Consider the following 27,204-nt stretch of genomic DNA (forward strand, 5'->3'; position numbering starts at 1 on the left):
ATCATGACATTTTCATCGTTTTTAATTGGTCCTATTCTTTCTTTATTTTTTGTTCTATAGAGGTGAAAGAAACCCTTTGGGTTGGATTTTGCTTGACTGGCAACCTTGATTTCATAATTACGTTTCGCTGAACGTGTATTCCTTTTAACCAGCTTTGCCATTTCGTTATATCTTGATCTAAGGTGTGATTCCCCGTTTTTTATTTGGGAGAGTAGGTTCGGTAGAATGTCAAAAATGGCTGAAAGGGTTGAAATATTGGAAGCAATAGAGAGGGCAAACAAAAACTTAATTAAGGAAATAGAAGAACTAAAAAGACAGTTAAAAGTAAAAGAGGAGAATGAAGAATTAAAGAGGAATAATAAAGAAAAGAAAGAGGCCATAGCAAAAGAAGCTAAGGGTTGGAAGACAATCCAAGAAAACAGTAAAGTTGCATTTACTGATATAATTAAACAGCAAATGAAAGAACAAACTGAAGACTCAGTTATCAAAGTGATGAGACAGAAGGAGAATATTGTAAGAGACTTAGCAGACAAAAAGAAATGTATAATTATATTAGGAATGGAAGAGAAACACAACCCGGATAGAACCTCAAGAATCAAAGAGGAAAATGAAAAAGTAAACAGTTTACTACAATTAGTTGAGGAAGATGAACCAGAAATAATGAAACAAATCAAAGAGAAGTTCAGACTCGGAAAGTATAGTACAGATAAGACCAGACCAATTAAGATTAAATTCAGGTCACAAACGACAGCAGAGAATATCTTATCCAAAACAGGGAAACTAGCAACAAGTGAACAATATAAAAAGGTATGGATAAAAAGGGAAATGAATAAAGAGGAGAGGAAGAAAAAGAGAAAAGACTTGAAGCTAAGGAAAAAAATGAGAACAGAACAGTCAGAAAAAGAGAGATTCTATTGGAGAGTAATGAATATGAAACTAAGGAAATTCGACATACAAGAGAAAAACAAAAGGGAAACAGAGAACACAATGGATGTGGCAGAAAACTAAGAGTGTCTTACACAAATATAGATGGATTAATAACAGGATTGAATGAGCCGAATGATTATTTGAAGGAAAAAGAACCGGACATAATGGGAATTGTAGAAACGAAATTAAAAGGTCCACTATCATCCAACAGTGTAGGACATGATGCATAATTATTGGATTAGAAACAGAGAGACAAAACAAGGGGGTGGAGTTATGTTCCTGACTAAGAAGGATATAAACATGAGGTGTGTCACATATGGAAAGAATACAGTAGAGATGATTATGATCGAAGTGGAAGACAGAGATAAGAAGAACAGAAAGTTTGTGATAAATTATGTGCCTCTGAAAACAGCCTCATGGGAAGAGAGTGAACATAAAAGTATGTTAGAGGACACAAAGATAACATTAAATAAGATAATGGAAGATGGAGGAAGAATAGTTATGATGGGCAACTTCAATTGAAAAGAAATCTGCTGGGAAGAGATGACAGTAAAGGGTGGAGACGGCTCATGGGGCAACGCTCTACTTGAGATGATTACTGACAATACAATGACACAGTGGATACAGGAGAACACTAGGTATAGAAATGAGGAAGAACCATCGAGACTAGACCTAATAATTACATCTGAACCTAGAATAGTGGAAAAGATTGAATACACCAATAAGTAAAAGTGACCACATATTGATTGAACTGGAACTAAATGAGGAAAAATACATGAAAAGAAATGAACAATACAGAAAAGGAAGAATGATGTATGAAAAAACAAACTTTGATAAAATAAGAGAATTCTATCAAAAAGAAAACTGGGAAGAAATATACAAAGAAGAAACAACAGTGGAAGAGAAATGGAATATTTTGACAAAAATTTACAAAAAAGGAGTGGAAAAGTATGTCCCAAGACAAAAACAAGAAAAAGAATATGTAAAATGCTGGTACAATAAAAGTTGTAGGGAGTTAAAAGACAAAAGAGACAAAGCTTGGACCAGATGGAAAAAATACAGAAGGCCCAAAAAATGGAAAATATATACTTGTTATAGAAATGAATATGTACAAACGTGCAGAGTGGAAAAGAGAAAATATGAAAAAAATGTCATAGAAAAGTGTAAAGATCAACCAAAACTATTTTACAGATTTGTAAACAACAAATTGAAAAACAAACAAGATTTGGAGAAATTAAGACAAGGAGTTGAATACACAGAGGAAATTGAAATGGCAGAAATTATGAACAAACATTTTAAATCAGTGTTTACAAGGGAGAACATACAACCTGAAGAGATCGAATGGAAAGAGAAAGTCCCTCCCTTGAAAGAAATAGAAGTAACAAAGAACGAAATATTGAAACACTTGAGTAATCTTGATGTCAGAAAATTGCATGGACCAGATGAAATAGCAAACTGGATTTTGAAAGAATGCAGGAATGAACTGGCAGATAAAATACATAGCATAATAAACAGTTCCTTGAAAGAAGGAAAAGTTCCAGAAGATTGGAAAAAAAAGCAAATATAGTACCTATATATAAAGGAGGAAATAAAGAAGACCCTACCAACTATAGACCAGTCTCTCTAACAAGTACAATAGCAAAAATTTGTGAAAGAATTGTCAAAAGTAGATGGGTAAGTTATTTAGAAAAAAACAATGTGCTAAATCCAAGGCAATTTGGATTCAGACAAGGACGATCATGCATCACCAATTTAATATGTTTCTATTCAAGGCTAATATATATAATACAAGCAAGAGATGGAGGGGCTGATTGTGCATTTCTAGACCTAAAAAAAAGCTTTTGACAAAGTACCACATAAGAAGTTGCTTAACCCCTTCCATATGGTGCCGCATACGTAGGTGTCATGAGGTGCAAGTGGATACGCGAGGCTGCCATATCGGCGTCTTGATTATATTTATTGTAGTTGCCCCTCCGTAATGACATACTCTCTAAACTGTCTGTAATCACATTTTCTATGGTTATCAAAATTCACGGGTGAAAGAGAGAACGATCGATATAAGCGGTGACTATATTTTATGATGCGAGTATTATTACAACACGTCGTACGGCTGGCATTGGCTGCTGCCTGCGAGATTTAAGGCCCGTACTGAAGAGGTTAAGAAATTAGAAACTGAAGGAGGAATACAGGGCAAACTGCTTAAATGGATGGAAGACTATTTGCAAGAAAGGAAAATGAGAGTAGTGATAAGAGACAAACACTCAAAATGGGATGAAGTAATAAGCGGTGTTCCACAAGGAACAGTTCTGGCCCCAATAATGTTTGCTATATATATCAATGATATGGATGAAGGAATTGAAAGCTATATGAGCTTCTTTGCAGATGATGCAAAACTATTGAAAAGAGTGAACACGGAAGAAGATTGTGAATCACTACAGAGTGATCTAAATAAAGTATGGGAATGGAGTAGGAAGTGGGAGATGGAGTTCAACACTAAAAAGTGTAGTATAATGGAATTTGGAAAAAGCAAAAACAGAATAACAGAATCATATAAATTGGGAGAAGGAATAAAAAAAAAGTAGAAAATGAGAAGGACCTGGGAGTCATTGTTATGAATAATATGTCACCTGAGAAACATATAAATAAGATTTTTGGAGAAACTTATAATTTAATAAGAACAATCAAAGTTGCATTTACATACCCGGATGAAGAAATGGTAAAGAAAATTCTAATCACCTGATAAGACCAAGACTGGAATATGCAGCAACGATATGGTCACCAAGTACAAAAAAATGTATAAAAAAATTGAAAGAATACAAAGAGCAATTACAAAATTGGCACCAACACTCTCAAAACTATCATATGAAGAGAGACTAGCAAAACTTGAGCTACAGACACTACAGCAAAGAAGAGAGGAGATTTGATAGCTATTTACAGAATCATGAAAGGCATAGAAATTACTGATAGAGAGAATCTGATAAAATGGGATGATAGAAATACAAGAGGACAAGGAGAGAAAAAAAAAAAAGACAGCTATAGAAGAGATCTGAAAAAGAACAGCTTTCCTCACAGAGTAAAAGACAGATGGAACAAGTTAGATGAGAAAGTGGTGTGTGCAAAAACAATACATGAATTTAACAATAGTTTAGATAAAATGAGATATGAAGACGGGACACCACGAGCATAGCTCCCCTTCCCGTAAAATACAACTAGGTACAACTAAGTAAATACACACACACTTTCGTCGAATGGACGGCGAGAATTGGTGTACCGAAGAAAAAGGAAAATCTACGTGGATCTCAATGTCCAGGAAGTGCCTTATTGTATTTATAGGAAGGGGAGTGCTCGTGGTGTAGTGGGGGAGTGATAGGGAAGGAGAAGGGAAGGGATTGAGGGAAATGGAGGGAAATGAGGAAGAGAGGGACATGGTCCAGGAGGCCAGGCGTCTTGTAAACAAGAGGCGGACCGACAATAATGATTTTGGTGACGACGAGATCAACAAAAATGTAAAGATTAGAAGTATAGATAAGAGCAGCACAGTGGAAGGTGATGATAGTAGTTTCCAGGGATTTAATGAGGGGGGGGGGGATACCAACCTCCCCCGATTGGCAAGACTAGAGGAGAAACTTGAACAAATGACTGAACATTGGGAAAACAGGTTCGGTAACGTAGCCAAAATTGCGCCGAGTTGAAAAATTGGAAGAACTAGAGAAGGCGAACAAAAATTTAACTAATGAAATAGAAGAATTAAAAAGACAGTTAAAAGAAGTAAAAGAGGAGAATGAAGAATTAAAGAGGAATAATAAAGACAACAAAGAGGCCATAGCAAAAGAAGCACAGGGTTGGAAAAAAATCCAGGAAAACAGTAAAGTTGCATTTACTGACATAATTAAACAGCAAATGAAAGAACAAACTGAAGACTCAGTTATCAAAGTGATGAGACAGAAGGAGAATATTGTAAGAGACTTAGCAGACAAAAAGAAATGAATCCATGAGGAAAAAGAAAAAGTAAGCAGTTTACTAGAATTAGTTCAGGAACATGAACCTGAAATCATGAAACAAATTGAAGAGATGTATAGACTCGGAAAGTATAGTACAGATACGACCATTTAGGTCACAAATGACGGCAGAGAATATCTTAACAAAACAGGGACACTAGCAACAAGTGAAGAATATAAAAAGGTATCGATAAAAACAGAAATGAATAAAGAGGAAAGAGAGGAGGAAAAAATGAAATGACATGAAGCTAAGGAAAAAACGAGATGAGAACAGTCAGAAAAAGAGAAGTTCTATTGGAGAGTAGTGAATATGAAAGTAAGGAAATACAACATCCTAGAGAAAAACAAAAGGGAAACAGAGAATACAATGGAAATGGCAGAAAACTAAGAGTGTCTTACACAAATATAGATGGATTAATAACAGGATTGAATGAACTGAATGGTTATCTGAAGGAAAAAGAACCAGACATAATGGGAATTGTAGAAACGAAATTAAAAGGTCCACTACCACCCAATTGTATAGGACATGATGCATATAATTATTGGATTAGAAACAGAGAGACAAAACAAGGGGGTGGGGTTATGTTCCTGACTAAGGATATAAACGTGAGGTGTGTCACATATGGAAAGAATACAGTAGAGATGATTATGATCAAAGTGGATGACAGAAATAAGAAGAGCAGAAAGTTTGTGATAAATTATGTGCCTCCAAAAACAGCTTCGTGGGAAGAGAGTGAACATAAAAGTATGTTAGAGGACACAAAGATAACATTAAATAAGATAATGGAAGATGGAGGAAGAATAGTTATGATGGGCGACTTTAATTGCAAAGAAGTCTGCTGGGAAGAGATGACAGTAAAGGGTGGAGACGGCTCATGGGGAAATGTTCTACTCGAGATGATTATTGAACATACAATGACACAGTGGATACAGGAGAACACTAGGTATAGAAATGAAGAGGAACCATCGAGACTAGACTTAATAATCACATCTGAACCTAGAATAGTGGAAAAGATTGAATATAAAACACCAATAAGTAAAAGTGACCACATATTGATTGAACTGGAACTAAATGAGGAAAAATACATGAAAAGAAATGAACAATACAGAAAAGGAAGAATGATGTATGAAAAAAAAACTTTGATAAAATAAGAGAATTCTTTCAAAAAGAAAACTGGGAAGGAATATACAAAGAAACAACATTGGAAGAGAAATGGAATACTTTGACAAAAATTTGTAAAAAAGGAGTGGAAAAGTATGTCCCAAGACAAAAACAAGAAAAAGAATATGTTAAGTGCTGGTACAACAAAAGTTGTAGGGAGTTAAAAGACAAAAGAGACAAAGCTTGGACCAAATGAAGAAAGACAAAAGACCTGAAAAATGGAAAATATATACTTGTTATAGAAATGAACATGTACAAGTGTGCAGAGAGGAGAAAAGAAAATATGAAAAAGATGTCATAGAAAAATGTAAAGATCAACCAAAACTATTTTACAGATTTGTAAACAACAAATTGAAAAACAAACAAGATTTGGCGAAATTAAGACAAGGAGTTGAATACACAGAGGAAATAGAAATGGTGGAAATTACGAACAACCATTTTAAATCAGTGTTTACAAGGGAGAACATACAACCTGAAGAGATTGAATGGAAAGAGAAACTCCCTCCTATGAAAGAAATAGAAGTAACAAAGAATGAATTAATGAAACACTTGAGTAATCTTGATGTCAGAAAATCGCATGGACCAGATAAAATAGCAATCTGGATTTTGAAAGAATGCAGGAATGAACTGGCAGACAAAATACATAGCATAATAAACAGTTCCTTGAAAGAAGGTAAAGTTCCAGAAGATTGGAAAAAAGCAAATATAGTACCTATATATAAAGGAGGAAATAAAGAAGACCCTAACAACTATAGACCAGTCTCTCTAACAAGTACAATAGCAAAAATTTGTAAAAGAATGATCAAAAGTAGATGGGTAAAATATTTAGAAAAAAACAATGTGCTAAATCCAAGGCAATTTGGATTCAGACAAGGACGATCATGCGTCACCAATTTAATATGTTTCTATTCAAGGCTAATATATATAATACAAGAAAGAGATGGATGGGCTGATTGTGCATTTCTAGACCTAAAAAAAAGCTTTTGACAAAGTACCACATAAGAAGTTGCTTAAGAAATTAGAAACTGGAGGAATACAGGGCAAACTGCTTAAATGGATGGAAGACTTTTTGCAAGGAAGAAAAACGAGAGTAGTGATAAGAGACAAACACTCAAAATGGGATGACGTAAAAGTGGTGTTCCACAAGGAACAGTTCTGGCCCCAATAATGTTTGCTATATATATCAATGATATGGATGAAGAAATTGAAAGCTATATGAGCTTCTTTGGAGATGATGCAAAACTATTGAAAAGAGTGAACACCGAAGAAGATTGTGAGTCACTACAGAGTGATCTAAATAAAGTATGGGAATGGAGTAGGAAGTGGGAGATGGAGTTCAACACTAAAAAGTGTAGTATAATGGAATTTGGAAAAAGCAAAAACAGAATAACAGGATCATATGAATTGGGAGAAGAATGAATAAAAAAAAGTAGAAAATGAGAAGGACCTGGGAGTCATTGTTATGAATAATATGTCACCTGAGAAACATATAAACAAGATTTTTGGAGAAACTTATAATTTAATAAGAACAATCAAAGTGGCATTTACATACCTGGATGAAGAAATGGTGAAGAAAATTCTAATCACTCTGATAAGACCAAGATTGGAATATGCAGCAACGATGTGGTCACCACGTACAAAAAAATGTATAAAAAAAATTGAAAGAATACAAAGAGCAATTACAAAATTGGCACCACACTCTCAAAACCATCATATGAAGAGAGACTAGCAAAACTTGAACTACAGACACTAGAGCAGTGGTTCCCAAACTGTGGGTAAATTACCCCCAGGGGGGGGGGGTCACCAATTTTCGGGGGTAATGGAGGGGTGACAAAAAAAATAAAATAAATAAATAAAATAAATAAATAAATAGAATAAAAAAAATAAAATTAAATTGAGAAAACATTGCAGTACCCAGCTTTAGGATTAAGGTTAACTTAGTAGGTATAGTTGTAAAACTGGAAAAAAAAAAAAAGTTTGGGAACCACTGCACTAGAGCAAAGAAGAGAGAGAGGAGATTTGATAGCTATTGACAGAATCATGAAAGGCATAGAAATGATTGATAGAGAGATTCTGATAAAATGGGATGATAGAAATACAAGAGGACACGGAAAGAAAATCAAGAAAGACAGCTATAGAAGAGATGTGAAAAAGAACAGCTTTGCTCACAGAGTAATACAGTTGGAACAAGTTAGATGAGAAAGTGGTGTGTGCAAAAACAATACATGAATTTAAAAATAGTTTAGATAAAATGAGATATGAGGACAGGACACCACGAGCATAGCTCCCCTTTCCGTAAAATACAACTAGGTAAATACACCAAGGGCTTTTTCCCCCTTACCAGGGACATACCCAAGTCAAAAGGCAAGTACCCACTCCCATCCACCACCATTTCCCTCCCTCTCAACTTAGCTCCTTCAGGATGATGGGTTATCCCTGTATCCTGTCCACTGCCCTAGGTCAGAAGCAGTGCAACAAGACACAGCACATCCACAGCAAGCCCGCTTCACTTAAATGGTGACCCCCCCCCCCATTCCCTCATGCAGAAAAAAAGATAGGGAGAAATCCCTTTGGGCTGTTTCAAAACATTCACACACTCTCTAACCCACCAATCCCCCACCACCTTACTTCCTTGCATCACATTATCATCTATACACAGCTATTCTCCACTCATCCCTATTTTCTGCCTTATCCCATCCTTGCTCAACAGACATGCCCCTCTTGCTCAATGTCCTTTTCACCCCATCCATCTTCTCAGTCATCCCCTCAGGTTTCCTCCATCCACCTCTGCCTTCTACACATTTTCACTAGTCTTTCTTGTCTTTCTTCACTCATTCTTTCGATGTGTCCAAACCATCCAAATACTCTCCTCTCCTCTTCACCTTGTTTCTCACTCTATCCAACCTTGTAACCCCTACCATACTTCTCAGACATTTTATCTTAAACACATTTAAACTTTTCCTCTCTTAAATTCCATGTTTCTGCCCCACACAGTGTTGTCAGTACAATCCCCCCTTCATAGCCTCCTCTTTGTATCCATTCCCAAATGCCTATTTCTCATACATACATACATATACCAAGGCTTTTTCCCCTTTACAAGGGAGGTAGCCAAAGAGGAAAGGGATAAAATCATTCCCACCCATTTCATCCCTGAATACATTCCACACCCCTCCACCCTACCTCTATCTTAGCACCTCCTGGATGACGGGTCATCCCTGCACCTTGTCTACTGACCTGGGTCAGAAGCAGTGTCGCAAGACACAGCACATCCATAGCAAGGCCGCTTCATTAAACCGGCGACCCCCCCTCTCCGTCCCCCCATGCATAAAAAGACAAGACAGGGAGAAATCCCTTTGGGCTGTGTCCAATTTTGCTCATACATACTACCTCACCCCCTATCCCCCCACCCATTCCACCTCATGCATCACAACATCATCCATATACAACCATTCTCCATTTACCCCTAACTTCTGTCCTCTCCCATCCTTCCTCAACAGACATTCCCCTCTTCCCCAAAGACCCCTTCACCCCATCCATCCACCTCATCCTAGGATGTCCCCTCATGTTCACTCCCTCCACATCTGCCTTCCATACCTCTTTTACTAGTTTTTCTTCACTCATTCTTTCCATGTGTCCAAACCATCTTAACCCCTTCCATACGGTGCCGCACACATAGGCGTCATGAGGAGCAAATGGATTCGCGACGCTGCCATATCGGCGTCTTGATTATATTTATTGTAGTCGCCCCTGTGTTTTTACATTCTCTCAAATGTGCCCTGAATCCCATTCTCTGTGGTTTTCAAAATTCGCGGGTGAAAGAGAGAACGATCGATATAAGCGGTGACTATATTTTATGATGCGAGTATTATTATGACACGTCGTACGGCTGGCATTGGCTGCTGCCCGCGAGATTTAAGTTCCGTACTGAAGTGGTTAATACTCTTTCATCAACCCTATCTCCCAACTCCCTTTCCAACCCTGTTCTCCTCCTCACCTCCTCATTTCTCACACTATCTAGCCTAGTAACCCCCATCATACTTCTCAGACACCTCATCTCAAACACATTCAAACTCCTTCTCTCTTCCTCTCTTATGTTCCATGTTTCTGCCCCATACAGTGCTGTTGGCACAATCACTCCTTCATACAGTCTCCTCTTAGCATCCATTCCCAAATGTCTATTCCTCATTACACTCTTCAATCTACCAAGGCATTTACTCGCTTCTCTCAATCTACATTCTACCTCCACTTTCACTCCACCTTTTCCTACCACATTTGCACCCAAGTATCTAAAACTATCCACTTCCTCCAGTTGCTCTCCCTTAATGCTCACTTCCAGTCTACTGCCACTTTCACCCCTTGTACATCTCATCACCTTACTTTTACCCACATTTATCTTTAGCTTTCTTCTATCACATACTCTCCCAAACTCTATCACCAACTTCCTCAATCCCTCCTCTGATCCTACCACAAGCACAGTGTCGTCCGCAAACAACAGCTGGCTCACCTCCCACTTTCCTCCATTTTCTTTAACCATCTCCAATCCCTGACCCACTACCCTTGCCTTTACCTCTCGCACTACCCCATCCATATATAAATTGAACAGCCAGGGTGACAAAACACATCCTTGACGAAGTCCCACCTTTACCTTGAACCACTCACTCTCTCTCTCTCCATTTCTAATCCCTGACACAGACAAAGGGCTTGATATAAAGACTCAGTTTGACTCACTGACTATCATGAACAACACACATAATCATACACATATCCCACACCAAGCCCTCTACACTCCCTCCTCTCCTGATATCACCTTCTGCTCCCCCTGCCTAACCCCAACAACATCATGGAGAGTGGTCGGAACCCCTGGTTCTGACCACCTTCCAATCATCACCACCAAAACAAGATGCACCCCAGTTGGCCACAGACGCACATGCACTAATTACAAGAGAGCTAAATAGGAAGCTTTAACTGAAGAGACAGAACAACATTTTGAAACACTTAACAGTACACCAATCACAAACATAAACAATGCTGTGCACACTTTTAATACAATCATACAAAATGAAGACAAGAGATACATCCCTATAGGCAACAGAAAATCACACAACCCCAACTTCACACCAGAAATCCAAGGCCTCATCAGACAACGAGACACACTTAAACACAATACCCCCACACCCATCCCTCAAAACATAGCAGACCAAATACAAACACTAAACACTGTGATTGCCAATAAAATACACAAACAAAAAACACAAAATTGGCAAAACTTTATCAATACACTTGGTCACAAAACAAACACCAGCAAATTGTACAAAACACTCAACAGCATTACACTATCCAACAGTAACACAACACGCTCTCACGCAGCAATAATCACAACAACATACAATCTATCCTCAAACAGACAACAAGCAAACACACTCATAAATCATTTTGCACAGACAAGCCATCTCACTTCTCACCCTGACGACCGACGCACTATTCGACGTAAGAAAGACTTTCCCACAGACTCAGACTATACACCCTTCATAGACGGTCAGACAAAACACATAATACATAATCTCAAGCATTCATCCACCTGTGGCCCTGATAACATAAGTAACATCCACCTAAAACACATTGACCACAAGGTATACACGCACTCACAAACATTGCAAACTACAGCTATTCACACAACACTATACCCGACATCTGGAAGCATGGTAAAATAATCACCATTCCAAAACCGAACAAAGACCCAACAATCCCAACATGGCACCACCCAATCACACTTCTCTGCTCCCCCTCTAAAGTCATTGAACGTCTAATACTTAAACTTGTCACACCGCATATTCCCCTTGCTGACTCACAACATGGTTTTAAGCCACTACACTCCACAAACACTCTTCTGATAAACCTCACACAAAGAATTTTAGATGGCATCAATTCAGATAGGCCCCACCACAGAACACTTCTTATAACATTAGACATTTGTAAAGCTTTTGATGCTATCCCCTGCCACAACCTAACAAATAAAATATATAACACAGATATGCACAATAACACCAAAAGATGGCTGGCCAATTATCTGGCAGGTAGGAATGCTTACGTGTCATATAATGGCCAATCATTGCACATCAGAAACATTAATAATGGAGTACCACAGGGCTCTGTTCTATCCCCCATGCTCTTTAATCTATACATGCATGACTTACCCACACCAGACACCTCAGAAATACAAATCTCTTCCTACGCAGACGACATAACAATCACATGCATACATCGTAACACAGACAAAGCTGCAGAAATAATCCAGCCATACCTTGATACACTCAACACATGGTTCATCACAAACAGACTCAAAATCTACAGCAACACTTCTCACCAACTGGACAAAAGAACACAAATACATACCTCATCTCTACATCAACAACACTCTAATACCACACACAAACAGTAACATGCGATACATCCATGTCTTTCAAACAACACATCACAAACATAAAAAACAAATGCAAATCTAGACTTAACACACTTAAGTCAATCACTGGAACAACATTTGGACAAAACAAAGAAACTAATACAACAATATACAAACAATGCATACGCTCAGTGATGAATTATGCAAGTCCTGCATGGGCTCCTAATCTCAGTGAGACACACCACAACACCCTTCAAATCATACAAAACAAAACCCTAAAAACAATTACAGGCTGCACAAATACAACACCTACAGACCATTTACACCATGAAACAAAAGTCCTCAAAGTCAAGGACCACCTCGACATGAGAGGCACACAAACACTTGCTGCAGCCACCACAAACACATCACACCTGCTACACTACATAGCAGAACACCCACACACACCAAGAAACATTAAAACAACACACAAAGACCTGTATCACAGATACTCTCTTCTCTTCCTCCACAACCACCAAATACCAGCCTCCGGAAACATATTTATAATCATATCACTAACCGCTCCATTAACACACTGAAAGACAACACACTGCTGCATGCCAGACCCCCTGATATCCACCCTTCTGAATTCTCTCTCCCACGAAAGGACAGAGTCCACCTGGCCAGACTGCGGTGCTGCCACCACCCAGCACTTCTAAGCTACCAGAAGAGGCTGGATGACCGCATTGTGAACAGCTGCCCAGGATGTAACACTTCACCCCATACCATACAACACATAATGGAAGACTGTATTATACACAATCATGCATGCAAACAACACAACATACACTCTATAAAGGATTTGTGGGAAAACCCAGTTTCGGCTGTGGCATTCCTTGGGGAGACGGGACTGCTCGGACAGACAGTCTAGGGAACGACAACAACAACAAATCCATTTCTAATCCTGACACAAGCTCTACTACTCTCATAAAAACTCTTGACAGCTCCCAGAAGCTTTCCTCCTATCCCATATATCTGCATAACCTCCCACAGTGCCTTTCTGTCTACCCTATCATAAGCCTTTTCCAGATCCATAAAATCCCAAAAATCATCCTTCCCCTTTCCTATAGCTTTCTCACATATTTGTCTTACCACAAAGATCTGATCTACACTGCTCCTCACCAATTACTCCTTCTGTTCCTCTCCTAATCCTCTCAATCAAGATCCTCCCATAAGCCTTCCCAACTACACTTAACAAGCTGATCCCTCTGAAACTACTACATTCACACTTGTCCCCTTTTCCCTTGTAAAGAGGAACTATACAGGCACTCCTCCAGTCCTCCGGCACTCTACCCTCTCTCCAGCAAACATTAAATAACCTCACCAGCCAGTCCACCATCACTGTACCTCCTTTTTTTAGACATTCTGCATGGCATCCATCCAGACCAGGTGCCTTACCTGCTTTCATCATCTTAACCACTTCCATACGGTGACGCCTACGTAGGCGGCATGAGGAGCAAGTGGGTACTCGATGATGCCGACGTCGGCATCTTGATTATATTTATTGTAGTCGTACCTACGTAATTTCCATTCTCTCTAAACTGGCTTCATCAATTTTCTATGGTTATCAAAATACACGGGAGAAAGAGAACGAACGATTGAGCACTGACTTTATTTTTTATAATGCGATGTGCCCCGGAGTGAAGAGGTTAACAACTGCCTTCACTTCATCCTTCCTTATTTCTCCTCCATTTTCCTCACTCATTACTCTCATTTTCTTAGCATTTCCCACTGCAACTATCTTTCCCTCCCTATCCTCCTTCACATTTAGCAACTCCCTAAAATATTCTGCCCATCTTCCCCTTACTGCCTTCTCTTCCATTATCATCTCTCCATCTACACCTTTTACCTTTTCTTCTCTACTTGATTCTCCTCCTCTTCCTCTATTAATTTCTTTCCAAAACATCTTTTTATTACTTTCAAAATTTTCTGTCATATTCTTACCCCACTTCACATCTGCTCTCCTCTTTGCCTCCTTTACCTTGTGCTTTACTTCTCTTTTCTTTTCTTTGTACCTCTCATATGACTCCCTCGTCCTATTTTGTAACCAATCTGTGAAAGCTCTCTTCTTCTCTTCAACAACCTTCTTTGTTTCCTCATCCCACCATTCACTAACCTTCCTTCTATTTCCTATCTTTCTTGTTCCACACACCATCCTTGCACACTTTGTGACTCCCTCCTTGAACCATCCCCATTCCTCCTCCACACCTACCTCTACTCTATCCTTCACTCCCTCCCACTCCTTCAGCTTCTTCTTGTACTCTTTCTCCTTTTCCTTTTCATTTAAAGAGTTCACTCTAAGCACCTCCCTACCTTTTGTCCCTTTCCTCTTTCTCCATCTATCCTCAACTTTCAACTTACCTTCCACCAAAAAATGATCTGATATTCCCCCACCCTCTCCCCTTAGCACATGTACATCCTTAGCTCTTCCTATCATAGTCCTATTTACCACTACATAATCCATCAACACTCTATCTACCACCCTCTCCCATGTGTACTTATGCTTGACTTTCTTCCAAAACACTGTATTTGCTATCATCAACTCTCTTTCTAGACACATTTCCACCATCAACTCTCCACTATGATTCTTTCCTGGAATTCCACATTTCCCAACCACTCCATCAATTGGACCATTTCCTACCCTAGCATTAAGGTCTCCCAGTACTATTACATTGACATTTCTCCCTAAATCCTCTATGCACTCATTTAACTCTATCCAAAAGGCCTCCCTTTCTTCTACACTCTTCTCACTGCCAGGCCAATACGCACTTACAAAGACCCACATCTCCTTTCCCAGTTTCACCTTCATTCACATTATCCTTGAGGAAACCTCCTTCCACTCCACTACACGTTTACCTATCTCTTCACTTACTAGAATAGCCACCCCATGTGACCCCAAATACCTAAAGCTATCCACTTCCTCCAACCTCTCTCCTTTATCCTCTTCAATATGAGTTAACTATTCGAGCACACATCAGGCTGCCCGATGAACAATGATGCATCACAAAATGCATTATAGAATATAAAGTTACTGCTGTTATTCTTGTTCTCTTTCACCCAGAATAAATATAATGTCACAGAAAACAAGATCATGCCTGTTCACATAATACGGGGGTCATTCAGCTACAACTACATAATGAATATAATCAGGACACCGATAGCAGCATTCTTGTATACCCCACTTGTGGCTCATGATGCCTTACATAGGCATCACCATACTCAAGAGGTTAAGACGTACTTCCAACTTGCTGCCATCCTCTCTCCTTGTAGATCTCACCACCTTACTTTTACCCATATTTACCTCCAGCTTTCTCTTATCACATACCCTCCGAAATTCAGTCACTAATTTCCTTAACCACTTCAGTGTGATGACTCCTATGTAGGTGACATGAGGCATGAGTGGGTACACAAGGATGCTGGCATCAGCATCTTGATTATATATTTTTTTGTAGTTGTACATGAGTTACCCCCAGATTCTGTGAATTGGTTTGATCATGTTTTCAATGTTTATTACTCAGAATAAAAGAGAATGAATAATACAGCAGTGACTTTATATTTTATAATGAGAGTAGTGTGATGCATCCTTCATATGGCATCCAATGCTGCACACGAGAATTTAGCTCCTACTGAAATGGTTAATCTCTCCTCTGACCCTGCCATAAGCACACATCAGCGAACAACAATTGACTTATCTCCCACTTTTCTCCATTTTCTTTAACCATCTCTAGTCCCTTGCCCATTACCCTCACATCCACCTCCCGCACAGCCATATCCATGTACACATTGAACAGCCGTGGTGACATGACACATCCCTGTCATAGTCCCAACTTTACCTTAAACTACTTTCTCTATTTCCAATTCTAGCACAGGTACTACTTTTGTAAAAACTCTTGACTGCCCTTAACAGCTTCCTCAATCCCATATATCTGGAAACCCTCCCACAGTGTCTTTCTGTCTATCCTGTCATAAGCCTTTTCCAAATCCATAAAGGCCCAAAAAAACATCCTTACCTTTTCCTAAAGCTTTCTCACATATCTGCCTAACCACTTAAGATTAGACAAGGTAAAATCAAGAAGTTGTAAAGAATAGTTTCAAGGGAACAACATGATGAAAGGATAGTCGTACAACAAAAAGTTTTATTATTTCCCTGAGTAGAGATTTTACTCTAACAGAAAAAATTATGTATGGCTCCAGTCACACATTTTACACATTTTAGGGGCAACCTAAAACAGTCCCTAGAACACTGAGTACATGCTACAATGCAATCACTACTACATAATAACATGGAGAAAACACATGTGACCAACCTCTTTTCTCCCAGAGCCCTTCATGTGTGATGTCCCACAAATAGATACTGTAGCGTGTGATCACATAAAGTGTGCGCACTATTAGTAGGACACACTGCAAAGTAAAGAAAATAATTATGTTGTAGCGACTCCACATCAAATCAAATAAAGGTTAAGGTCATTTAATTACATACATACAGATACCAAGGCTTTTTCCCCCTTACAAGGGAGGTAGCCAAAAAGGAAAAGGCATAAAATCATTCCCACCCATTCCATCCCTGAATACACTCCACACCCCTCCACCCTCCCTCACATCTTAGCATCTCCTGGATGACGGGTCATCCCTGCACCCTGTCCACTGACCTGGGTCAGAAGCAGTGTCGCAAGACACAGCACATCCACAGCAAGGCCGCTTCATTAAATCAGTGACCCCCCCCCCTCTCCATCCCCCCATGCATAAAATGAGAAGACGGGAAGAAATCCCTTCGGGCTGCGTCAAATTTTGCTCATACGTACTACCTCACCCCCCATCCCCCTGCCCATTCCACCTCATGCATCACAACATCATCCATATACAACCATTCTCCATTCACCCCTGTCTTCTGTCCTCTCCCATCCTTCCTCAACAGACATTTCCCTCTTCCCCAAAGCCCCCTTCACCCCATCCATCCACCTCATCATAGGACGTCCCCTCATGTTCACTCTCTCCACATCTGCCTTCCATACCTCTTTTACTAGTCTTTCTTCACTCATTCTTTCCATGTGTCCAAACCATCCTAATACTCTTTCATCAACCCTATCTCCCAACTCCCTTTCCAACCGCCGTTCTTCTCCTCACCTCCTCATTTCTCACTCTATCTAGCCTAGTAACCCCCCTTTAATTAGTACTTATTTTATTATATATATATATATATATATATATGCTAATAAGAACACGGGTACGTGTGTTCATTTATGCAAAGTAGACCACTTGGAAAAACGAAACTAACAAAGCAGAGCGCTTTCGTATATTACATCTTTGTTGCACTGAAGATGATATATACGAAAGCGCTCTGCTTCTTTAGTTTCTTTTTTCCAGGGGGTCTACTTTGCATATATATACATACATATATATATATATATATATATATATATATATATATATATATACAGGTAAACGTCGACTTACGATGGCATTAGGTTTCGATAGAGCCATCGTAAGACGATTTCATCGTAAGTCGATCCCCAATTTGTGTATCACTGTTCCGTGGTCACTGTACCTAGCCTACCTGTATATTAACCACCAGAGATACTGAATATAGCCTATTAAACATGTACAGTAGTTTATTTAATTATTTTTATCCTTTTTACCATATTCAAACACTATAATATGTATTTTCAGTACGGACTTAAATCTCGCGGGCAGCAGCCAATGCCAGCCGTACGACGTGACGTAATAATACTCGCATCATAAAATATAGTCACCGCTTATATCGATCGTTCTCTCTTTCACCCGCGAATTTTGAAAACCACAGAGAATGGGATTCAAGGCACATTTGAGAGAATGTAAAAACACGGGCGACTACAATAAATATAATCAAAACGCCGATATGGCAGCGTCGCGAATCCACTTGCTCCTCATGACGCCTACGTGTGCGGCACCGTATGGAAGGGGTTAAATTATCATATCGTCGTCGTCGTCGTCATCGTAAAGTCGAACAATCGTAAGTCGCGGCCATCGTAAGTCGACGTTTACCTGTATATATATGTATATATATATAATACTGATGACCCACTTTCGGAGAAGAATAAGTGAAAGTATAAAGATCTGTATGTTTTGATCACTAACTGTGATCCTCTTCAACAGATGTGAAGAGGATCATGTGCTTAAGAGGATCACAGTTAGTGATCGAAATATACAGATCTTTATACTTTCGCTTATTCTTCTCCGAAAATGGGTCATCAGTATTATTTTACAAATGTGCTACGACATAATTTTGTTGATATATATTATATATATTTTATATATATATATATATATATATTTATATATATATACTATTTATATATATATATATATATATATATACGTACCACTCCTCGTTTAACGACGACAATTGGGACCAGCACGCCGCCGTTAACCGAATTTTTACATTGAATGAGAATCAGACAAGAAACAATGGTCTTAAACTCTCCGGAAATAGATTCAATTTGGAAGTAGGTAGAAACAACTTTGCCAACCGTGTAGTTAATGAATGGAATAAACTTCCTGCACAGGTAGTGCAATGTAGTTCAGTTCGAAGATTTAAGAATCATTTAGATAAATACCTAAGTAAGATGCTGTAATGATTATAATTTATCTTATATTATTTGTTTTTGTTTTGTTATCATTTGTCTGTCTGATTTTTATTTATTATTAGTTAATGTCAATTTATTATTATTTACTATTTACCTGTTTGTTTATTACTTAACTATACCTATGCATTTATTTATGTATTTTATTTGTTATTTACATTATCATAGTTTTTATTTATTATTTTATTATTATGATTTTTTTTTTCGCATCCGACCTAGATATGGATCAAAAGGTCTCCTGTCGGCATGCTCCGCCTTTGTAAGCAAAAGTGTATACATATACGTACATGTACTGTATGTACAATGTCCAGCAATACATGTATCTTTATTTTCGTGTATTTTCCCTCTTTTATACAGTACATTAAAGCTTTATTTACTGTTTATTTACCGTGGTTAGGTTCCTGAAATTACCGTATATGACCAAATCCGCGTATGCTGACATTCCATATTAAATACCGGGGTATTTTTTTCAGTTTCGACCATGGGCGCAATATAGCAATAGAAAATTAATTATTAATTTTGTAAATTGAAATGTATCAACATAATATGCAATTTTGTGGGCGGAAATGAAAGTAAAAAATACCTTGCTACAAGCAAATATGCTAATGAACGAAGTCGGTAGCATAGGATCGGGACGCCATCTTGTCATCTGTCAATTGACAGCCTCGGTACTTCCGACTACCTCACCAGGTATATTTTCTTGAAGGAATGTTATGGTGTGGAGATACATGCATTCCTTCAACCTGCAAGAACTTTGTATACCCTGCAAGCTGAGTGGTTGAAAAGCCTGCCAACGTCTCTCATGACGACGACAATGAGGACGAGCCGGATGGCATTTAATTTGCAGGTAATGATTTATTAAACACAGGTTAGGTTAGTTTACTTTAGGTTAGACGAATCTATCCTTTCATTTCTTCAACGTCGGCATCTATCATAACAAACATGGTGTACCATTTGTCCGACATGACTTCATTACTTACGAAATCTGTTTTAGCACTTTTTTGTTTTTTATTTCCGCTCACAAAATTGCATATTACGTTGAGACATTATAATTTACAAAATTAATAATTAATTTTCTATTGCTATATTGCACCCATGGTCGAAACTAAAAATTTACCAATACCGGTATATACTGTACTCCAGGTAGTTTTTGCAGCTTGCAGGATGGTAATGTAGACCTAAGCTTCAGAACACTTTACCTCACAGCTAATATCCACCGTACAAGTTCATTTAAAACATCATACAAATTTGCCTCAGCCAACTTGATTATCGTACAAGATGTCGTAACTTCGGGAGATTTACGTTAAACGAATATTGGTCTGTCATAAAGCCCATTGTAACTCCGCGTTGTCGTTAACCGAGTAGGTCGTTAAACGTGGAGTGGTTGTATATACATATACACTGAATGGTTCCCAGTGATCAATTAATATCTTTCTTCAACAACAAATCACTTTTCTCTCTTGATAGCGTATTGGCTTAAGTCACTGTAACTTTGTTACGGGTTAGCTGGGTTCGAATCCTCGGCTCATCCACGTTTCAATTTCCAATGGATGCTTCCATCGAGCAATTCTTCAGTCTTGACAGTGATGGCATGGAATTAAAAGTGATTTGTGGTTTGAAGAAATATATATACATATATATGTATATATATATATATATATATTTATGTATATATATATATGTACATGCACATACATTTACAGATATACAGTAGGCAGAATTAAAAAAACTACCAGAAAAATTAAAATTAGTAAGGAGATCCATGAAAATATTTACCTTCAAATTTAATATTTAACAATTTCCCTTACCTATCTCTTTATTGTGCTCAAGGAAACTGGTTGTAAGGTTTTGTAGAAAATATGGTGAACAATTTGCTCAGAACTATTTAAATGCTGCCTTAAAGTCTAAGCACAGATTGTATGTCCATACCACATATCTACTTCTTCATGTGGGACTATAAATTCTCAATGGAACTATCTGAGCAGTTCCTAGGATAACCATGAATAAAGAGAATATCCTAGTCTGTTACCCACTGCTTCACTGACAATATGTCTTGAGGCAGAATCCTGCATATACACATATTTTAGATTCATCAAATGAATAACTGAATATGTCACAAAAGATTTTCCTGGCTTTCTATTGTGAAATTAGCATTGGTTTCTTTTGAAGATCTCAACCTCTGGTGCACAAATGCAGCAATTGCTATAACACTAGATAGATACAGTGGAACCTTGGGTCACAAATGTATCTCGTGCAGTGTCGAGTGATGAATACACAATCAACATAGGGTGACAAGCTGTATTTGTGAGTGCATCAGTTGTGGTGTAGCCTCAAAACATTATTGAACAATATCACTCTGATAAAGCAGTAACAAGGTGCAGCATACACATTTTCAATAACAATGCCATGTCTCACTTTAGAAACATTGTAAAACATGGAGAAAAAATATATAATAATAATAATAATAATAATAATAATAATAATAATAATAATAATATGAATGATTTTCATGAACGAATTAAATTTGTGAACAGATTTCAATGTACACTGACAATTTATGTTTCTTCAATGGCCTCACCAATGTTCCTAAATAGCTTCTCCAGTTCCTTCACTGTTCTCAATCAACCAAATACTATTGCCCCTGGTCTCTCTTGTAGAAGACCTGCTGCCTTCACGTATCTAGCAGCCTCTGAGTGAGAATATAAGTCACTCAGGGAAGATATATCATGTTGCTGTCTGAGAATTGTTACTGTGTGGCATAATAGTATGAACTATTCTGTGTCCTCTGCATGGTAACTGCATCTGCAGCAGTTTGAATCTTTGGTCAGTCCTATTCTGTGGTACTGTTTTGATGGTGAATGGTGTCCTGAGTGCAGGCATGCTAGTGTGGTTCTTGTCAAGTGTTGGAGGGTTTGGTCTGTCTTGAATGGCTTGCCTAGTAATCTGGGTGTGTATGTATTTACCTAGTTGTATTATACAGGATGGGAGCAATGCTTGTAGTGACCCATCTTTGTATCTTTTAGCATCAAGTTTGTTCTTAAATTCTTGAATAGTGTTTGCACACACTGCTGCCATATCTAATTTATTCCAGGTATCCACCACTCTGTGTGGGAAGCTATTCTTTTTCAGATATCTTCTATAATTATCCTTTTTTAATTTCTTTTTGTGTCCTCTTGTTTTTCTGTTGTCCCACTTTAATAAATCAACTCTATCTAAGATTTCCATTCCTTTCATGAGGAGATCTTCTGATTATAATCAGAAGATCTCCTCTTTCTCTTCTTTGTTCCAGAGTTGGTACTGTAGTTCAAATTTGGACAATCTTTGTTCGTATGTCAATTTGGAGGGTGAAAGTGCCATCTTTGTTGTTGCTCTTTGTATTCTTTTTAATTTCTTTATATTATTTTAGTATTGGGTGTCCAGTGATGCAGCATACTCCAATTTTGCTCTTATCAGTGTAACTAATATTTTCTTGATCATTTCCTCATCCAAATAGGCAAATGCCACTTTCATCAACCTTAGTAGGTTGAAGGTTTCTCCGACTATTTTACTGATATATTTGTCTGGTGACATGTCTTTGCTGATTATTACTCCTAGTTCTCTTTCCGAGATTTTTTTTTTTTTTTTTACTTCACCAATTTTTTACTTTCTTGATATTCTGTTTTTATTCTTTCCAAACTCCATTATACTACGCTTCTTGATGTTAAAGTTCACTTCTCACTCTTGACTCCATTTCCAAATTTTATCTAGGTCTATCTTTAGTGATTCACAATCTTCCTCTGTACTTAAGAACATAAGAAATAAAGGAGACTGCAAAAGACCATAAGGCCTACACTAGGCAGCTCCGTATCCATCACCACCTGTCATCCCCATCCATAAAGTTGTCTAATCGTATTTTAAAACAACTGATAGTTTCAGCGCTTACTACATGGTTATTAAGTTTATTCCATTCATCGACCACCCTATTAGTAAACCAATTCTTGCCTATTTCCTTCTTAAATCTAAATTTGTCCAGTTTATACCCATTACTGCGAGTCCTGCCCTGTTGTTTTATTATGATGACCTTGTTTGCATCACCCTTGTTATAGCCTTTGATCCACTTGAACACTTCTATTAGATCACCCCGTACTCTGCGTCTTTCCAGAGTGTGTAAGTTTAGGTGCCTAAGCCTCTCTTCGTAAGGCAAATTTCCGAGTCCTTGTATCATTTTGGTCATTCTTCTCTGTACTGATTCTAGTGAATTTACGTCCATTCTGTAGGATGGAGACCAAAACTGTACCACATGGTCAAGGATGGGTCTAACTATCGCTAGATAGAGTTTAATAATTACCTCTGCACTTCTATTCGTTACCGTCCTAGCAATGAAGCCTAATGCTCTGTTAGCTTTATTTCTGGCGCTAATACACTGCTTCCTGGTTTTAAGGTCCGGACTCACCAGAACTCCCAATTCCCTCTCGCACTCAGATTTTTCTAAAAACGTGTTATCTAAGTTGTATCTATTTTCGGGGTTGTGTAGCCCTACGTTTAACACGCTACACTTAGAGATATTGAAGTTCATTTGCCATTTCACCGACCATGTTAACAGCTTATTAAGGTCATCCTGCAGAATCTGGGCGTCATCTCCTGACCTAATTAGGCGTCCTATTTTAGTGTCGTCCGCAAACTTACTAACATCACTATTTAACCCTTCGTCTAAGTCGTTTATATACATAATGAACAACAAGGGACCCAAAACCGAGCCCTGGGGGACCCCGCTAGTAACATTGCCCCACCTAGATTTTATTCCATTTATGGTGACCCGCTGTTTTCTGTTACTAATCCAAGCTCTAATCCATTCTAACACTTTTCCTCCTATGCCATGGGCTTTGATTTTATTTAGTAGTCTCTGGTGTGGCACTTTGTCGAACGCTTTGCTAAAGCCAAGGTAAATAACATTGTAATTTTCATTGTTGTCTACCGCCTTATATACCTTAGTGTAAAAGGATAGAAGATTAGTCACACATGACTTACCCTTGGAGAAACCATGCTGTGAAACACGAATTAAATTATGCCCTTCAATGTGTTCTCCGAGTCTATTTACTATTATTGATTCAAGCATTTTTCCTATAACCGATGTCAAACTGATTGGCCTGTAGTTGCATATAGACGATCTATCTCCCTTCTTAAAAACAGGAACAACGTTTGCCTGCCTCCAAGCAGTAGGAACAGAACCAGTGTCTACCGATTTATTGAATATTTCAGTTAACTGGTCGCAGATTTCAAATTTACACTCTTTAAGCATTCTTGGAAAAATTTCGTCTGGACCCGGAGATTTTGTAGCTTTAAGTCTGTCAATCTGCTTGACTACTTCTTCTTTACTAATGCTGATATTAGTTAGACTACTTTCTTCATCCCCTCTGAAAATCGGATCGCAGTCAGGTACTTTATCTAACCTCTCATTAGTAAACACCGATAGAAAATAACTGTTAAACTCCTCACTCATTTTTTCTTCCGATTCAATCATGACATTTTCATTGTTTTTAATTGGTCCTATTCTTTATTTTCTGTTCTATGGAGGTGAAAGAAACCCTTTGGGTTGGATTTTGCTTGACTGGCAACCTTGATTTCATAATTACGTTTCGCTGAACGTGTATTCCTTTTAACCAGCTTTGCCATTTCGTTATATCTTGATCTAAGGTGTGATTCCCCGTTTTTCATTTTTACGTAAAGTTCTCTTTTCATTCAGATCTCATGTTTCAATCTGTCCGTCATCCATTTGGGAGTATTACTATTTTTCTGTATTGACTTTAGGGGGATAAATGTATTTTGTGCATTAATAATTAGATCAGTTAGATTGTTATACATTTCATTTAAATTACTGACCTGACTGTTGGGCCCTCGCCCCCAATTGACCTGACCTAAGGTATGCGTATTACCCTCTTTGACCCAGACCTGACCTAAGGTATGCATATTACCCTCCATGACCCACACCTGACTAGCCCCGCAACGAGAATCAAGAATGTCTGAAACGTCCGCCTGGCTTTTCGTATTCAATTTCAAATAGGTTTTTATATTGTCAAAGTTTGCTTTCCTGAAGTCTGGTACTTGAACGTTATTCGTACTTTTTATTTTTTCCCAAATAACATTAAATCTTATTTCTTGATGATCGCTAAAGCCTAGACTATCTTCCACTATTATGCTGCTAATTTGGTGCTCATTATTTGTTAGAATTAAGTCCAGGGTATTTTGTCCCCTTGTAGGATCGGTAATCATTTGTTTTAGGAAATTATCCTGCACCACATCTAGGAATTTCTTTGCTTCATGATCTCCTATTAAAGTTTCCCAGTCAATGTTTCTATAGTTAAAATCTCCCATGATTACAACGTTTTTGTACTGGGACGCTCTGTGAATTTCATGAATCAGGGAATCAGTCTGCTCAATGCTGAGGTTAGGAGGTCTATACAAGATGCCAATAATAACTTTCTTATTCTTGCCTATAATTTCTACCCAAATAGATTCCGTACAGTCCTCTTCCTTAATCGAATTGTTGATAATACAGTTTAATGTATTTTTAACGAAAAGTGCTACACCTCCCCCATTCCTGCCGACCCTATCCTTATGAAAAAACTTATATCCTTCTATTTCGATTTCCGGAAGGAAATGTTTATCAGCCATGTTGATCCAGGATTCAGTAATAGCTATAATATCGAAATCTTGTACGCAGCAAATCAGTTTTGTTAATTATGCTCCTGCTATTTGTACAGTCAACTTTAAGTTTATCTTCCCTCCACCTGCTTTGGTGTTTTTTTACACAGTCCTCTAAGTTGTCTCTATTGCCTAAACTATATTCCGATACTTCCCCCCCCCTACTCCCACATAATCTACCCGAAAAAACCCTGTAGGATGCCTACTTCTCGCTCAAGGGATTCAGCAAGGAGCCGAAATCCTCTGGGAGACAAGTGCACTCCGTCCCTTGTGTATAGGCGATTCTTACCATAAAAGCGGTCCCAGTTGTCGACAAATGCCCATCCATTGGCCTTACAATGTTTTGCCAGCCTGCAATTCATTGCAATAGCCCTGGAATGCCACATGCCTCCAACTCTATGCCTCGGAAGGATTCCACATACTACAGGAACACCTCCCCTATTTCTGATCTTGTCTAGCGCATCCCGGTACCGCGCAAATATTTCCTCACTCCCTCACTTACCTATACAATTTCCTCCAGCACCTAAGCAAACTACTGGGTCCTTACCTTCCCCTACTAGACACTCTTCTATCCTATCTCTAACATCTCCTATGCCCGCGCCAGGGAAACACACCTGCGTCCTATGTTTCCTATCTTTGTCGCAGAAAACCCTGTCTAAATACCTCACTTGACTGTCTCCTACTACCAAAATCTTACCTGTGGTCAGGGATCCAGCGTCTGCCCTTTCCTTCTTCTCTTGGATTTCATTAGTTCTTTCTTCCTGCAGATTCGCCAGCACTTGAAACGAGTTTTTGCATTTCAGTGGGGCTGGTGAGGCCTTTTTTTCCACTTTTCCGCATCTTATTTCTCACTGTATTCTATCCATGCTCATCACTAATTTTGTCTTCCGTATTATGGGCCTTCGAGCGGAGAACTCGATTCTCCTCTTTAAGGCACTTAACAGCATCCTCCAAGGCTTCAATTCTACTAAGTAGAGATTGAACCTCTTCGGCGCTGAACACAGTGACACATTCACTCGCCATATCGCTAACTGAAGCAGCTACCCGTCATTTATATCCATATCATTTATATATATGGCAAACATGATTGGGGCAAATACCGAACCTTGCGGGACACCACTTATCATTACAGTCGAACCTCGAAAGCCCGGACTAATTGGGGGGAAGGGTGGTCCGGTCATGCCAAAAGTCCGGTCATCGAAAATGTCGCCCTAACACCCGTAGATTTTCGTAGTGGTATAGGTAATGTATGATATGGCATAGAAACACATAAGAATAATACTCTAACACTGTAATAATAACAATACTGTAATAATGCTATAATACTAATAATTCTGTATTAACTGTAATACAGGCATGTAAATGTACTGTAAATAC

The 27,204-nt window shown here is 38.4% G+C and overlaps 1 protein-coding gene across 4 annotated transcripts in view; it reads right to left on the bottom strand.

The window, feature by feature from the left end:
* Positions 1-27,204, bottom strand: part of LOC143041767 (E3 ubiquitin-protein ligase AMFR-like) — a 339,879-nt gene that overhangs the window by 263,312 nt on the left and 49,363 nt on the right. For all 4 annotated transcript variants that reach the window (XM_076213801.1, XM_076213800.1, XM_076213798.1 and 1 more), the window contains one exon: positions 16,834-16,927. In XM_076213801.1, coding sequence (XP_076069916.1) covers positions 16,834-16,927 — 94 coding nt within the window. The remainder of the gene's footprint in view (positions 1-16,833; positions 16,928-27,204) is intronic.

This window comes from Oratosquilla oratoria, chromosome 32, assembly GCF_046742065.1.
Source record: "Oratosquilla oratoria isolate Oo_2021 chromosome 32, ASM4674206v1, whole genome shotgun sequence".
Lineage (NCBI taxonomy): Eukaryota > Metazoa > Arthropoda > Malacostraca > Stomatopoda > Squillidae > Oratosquilla > Oratosquilla oratoria.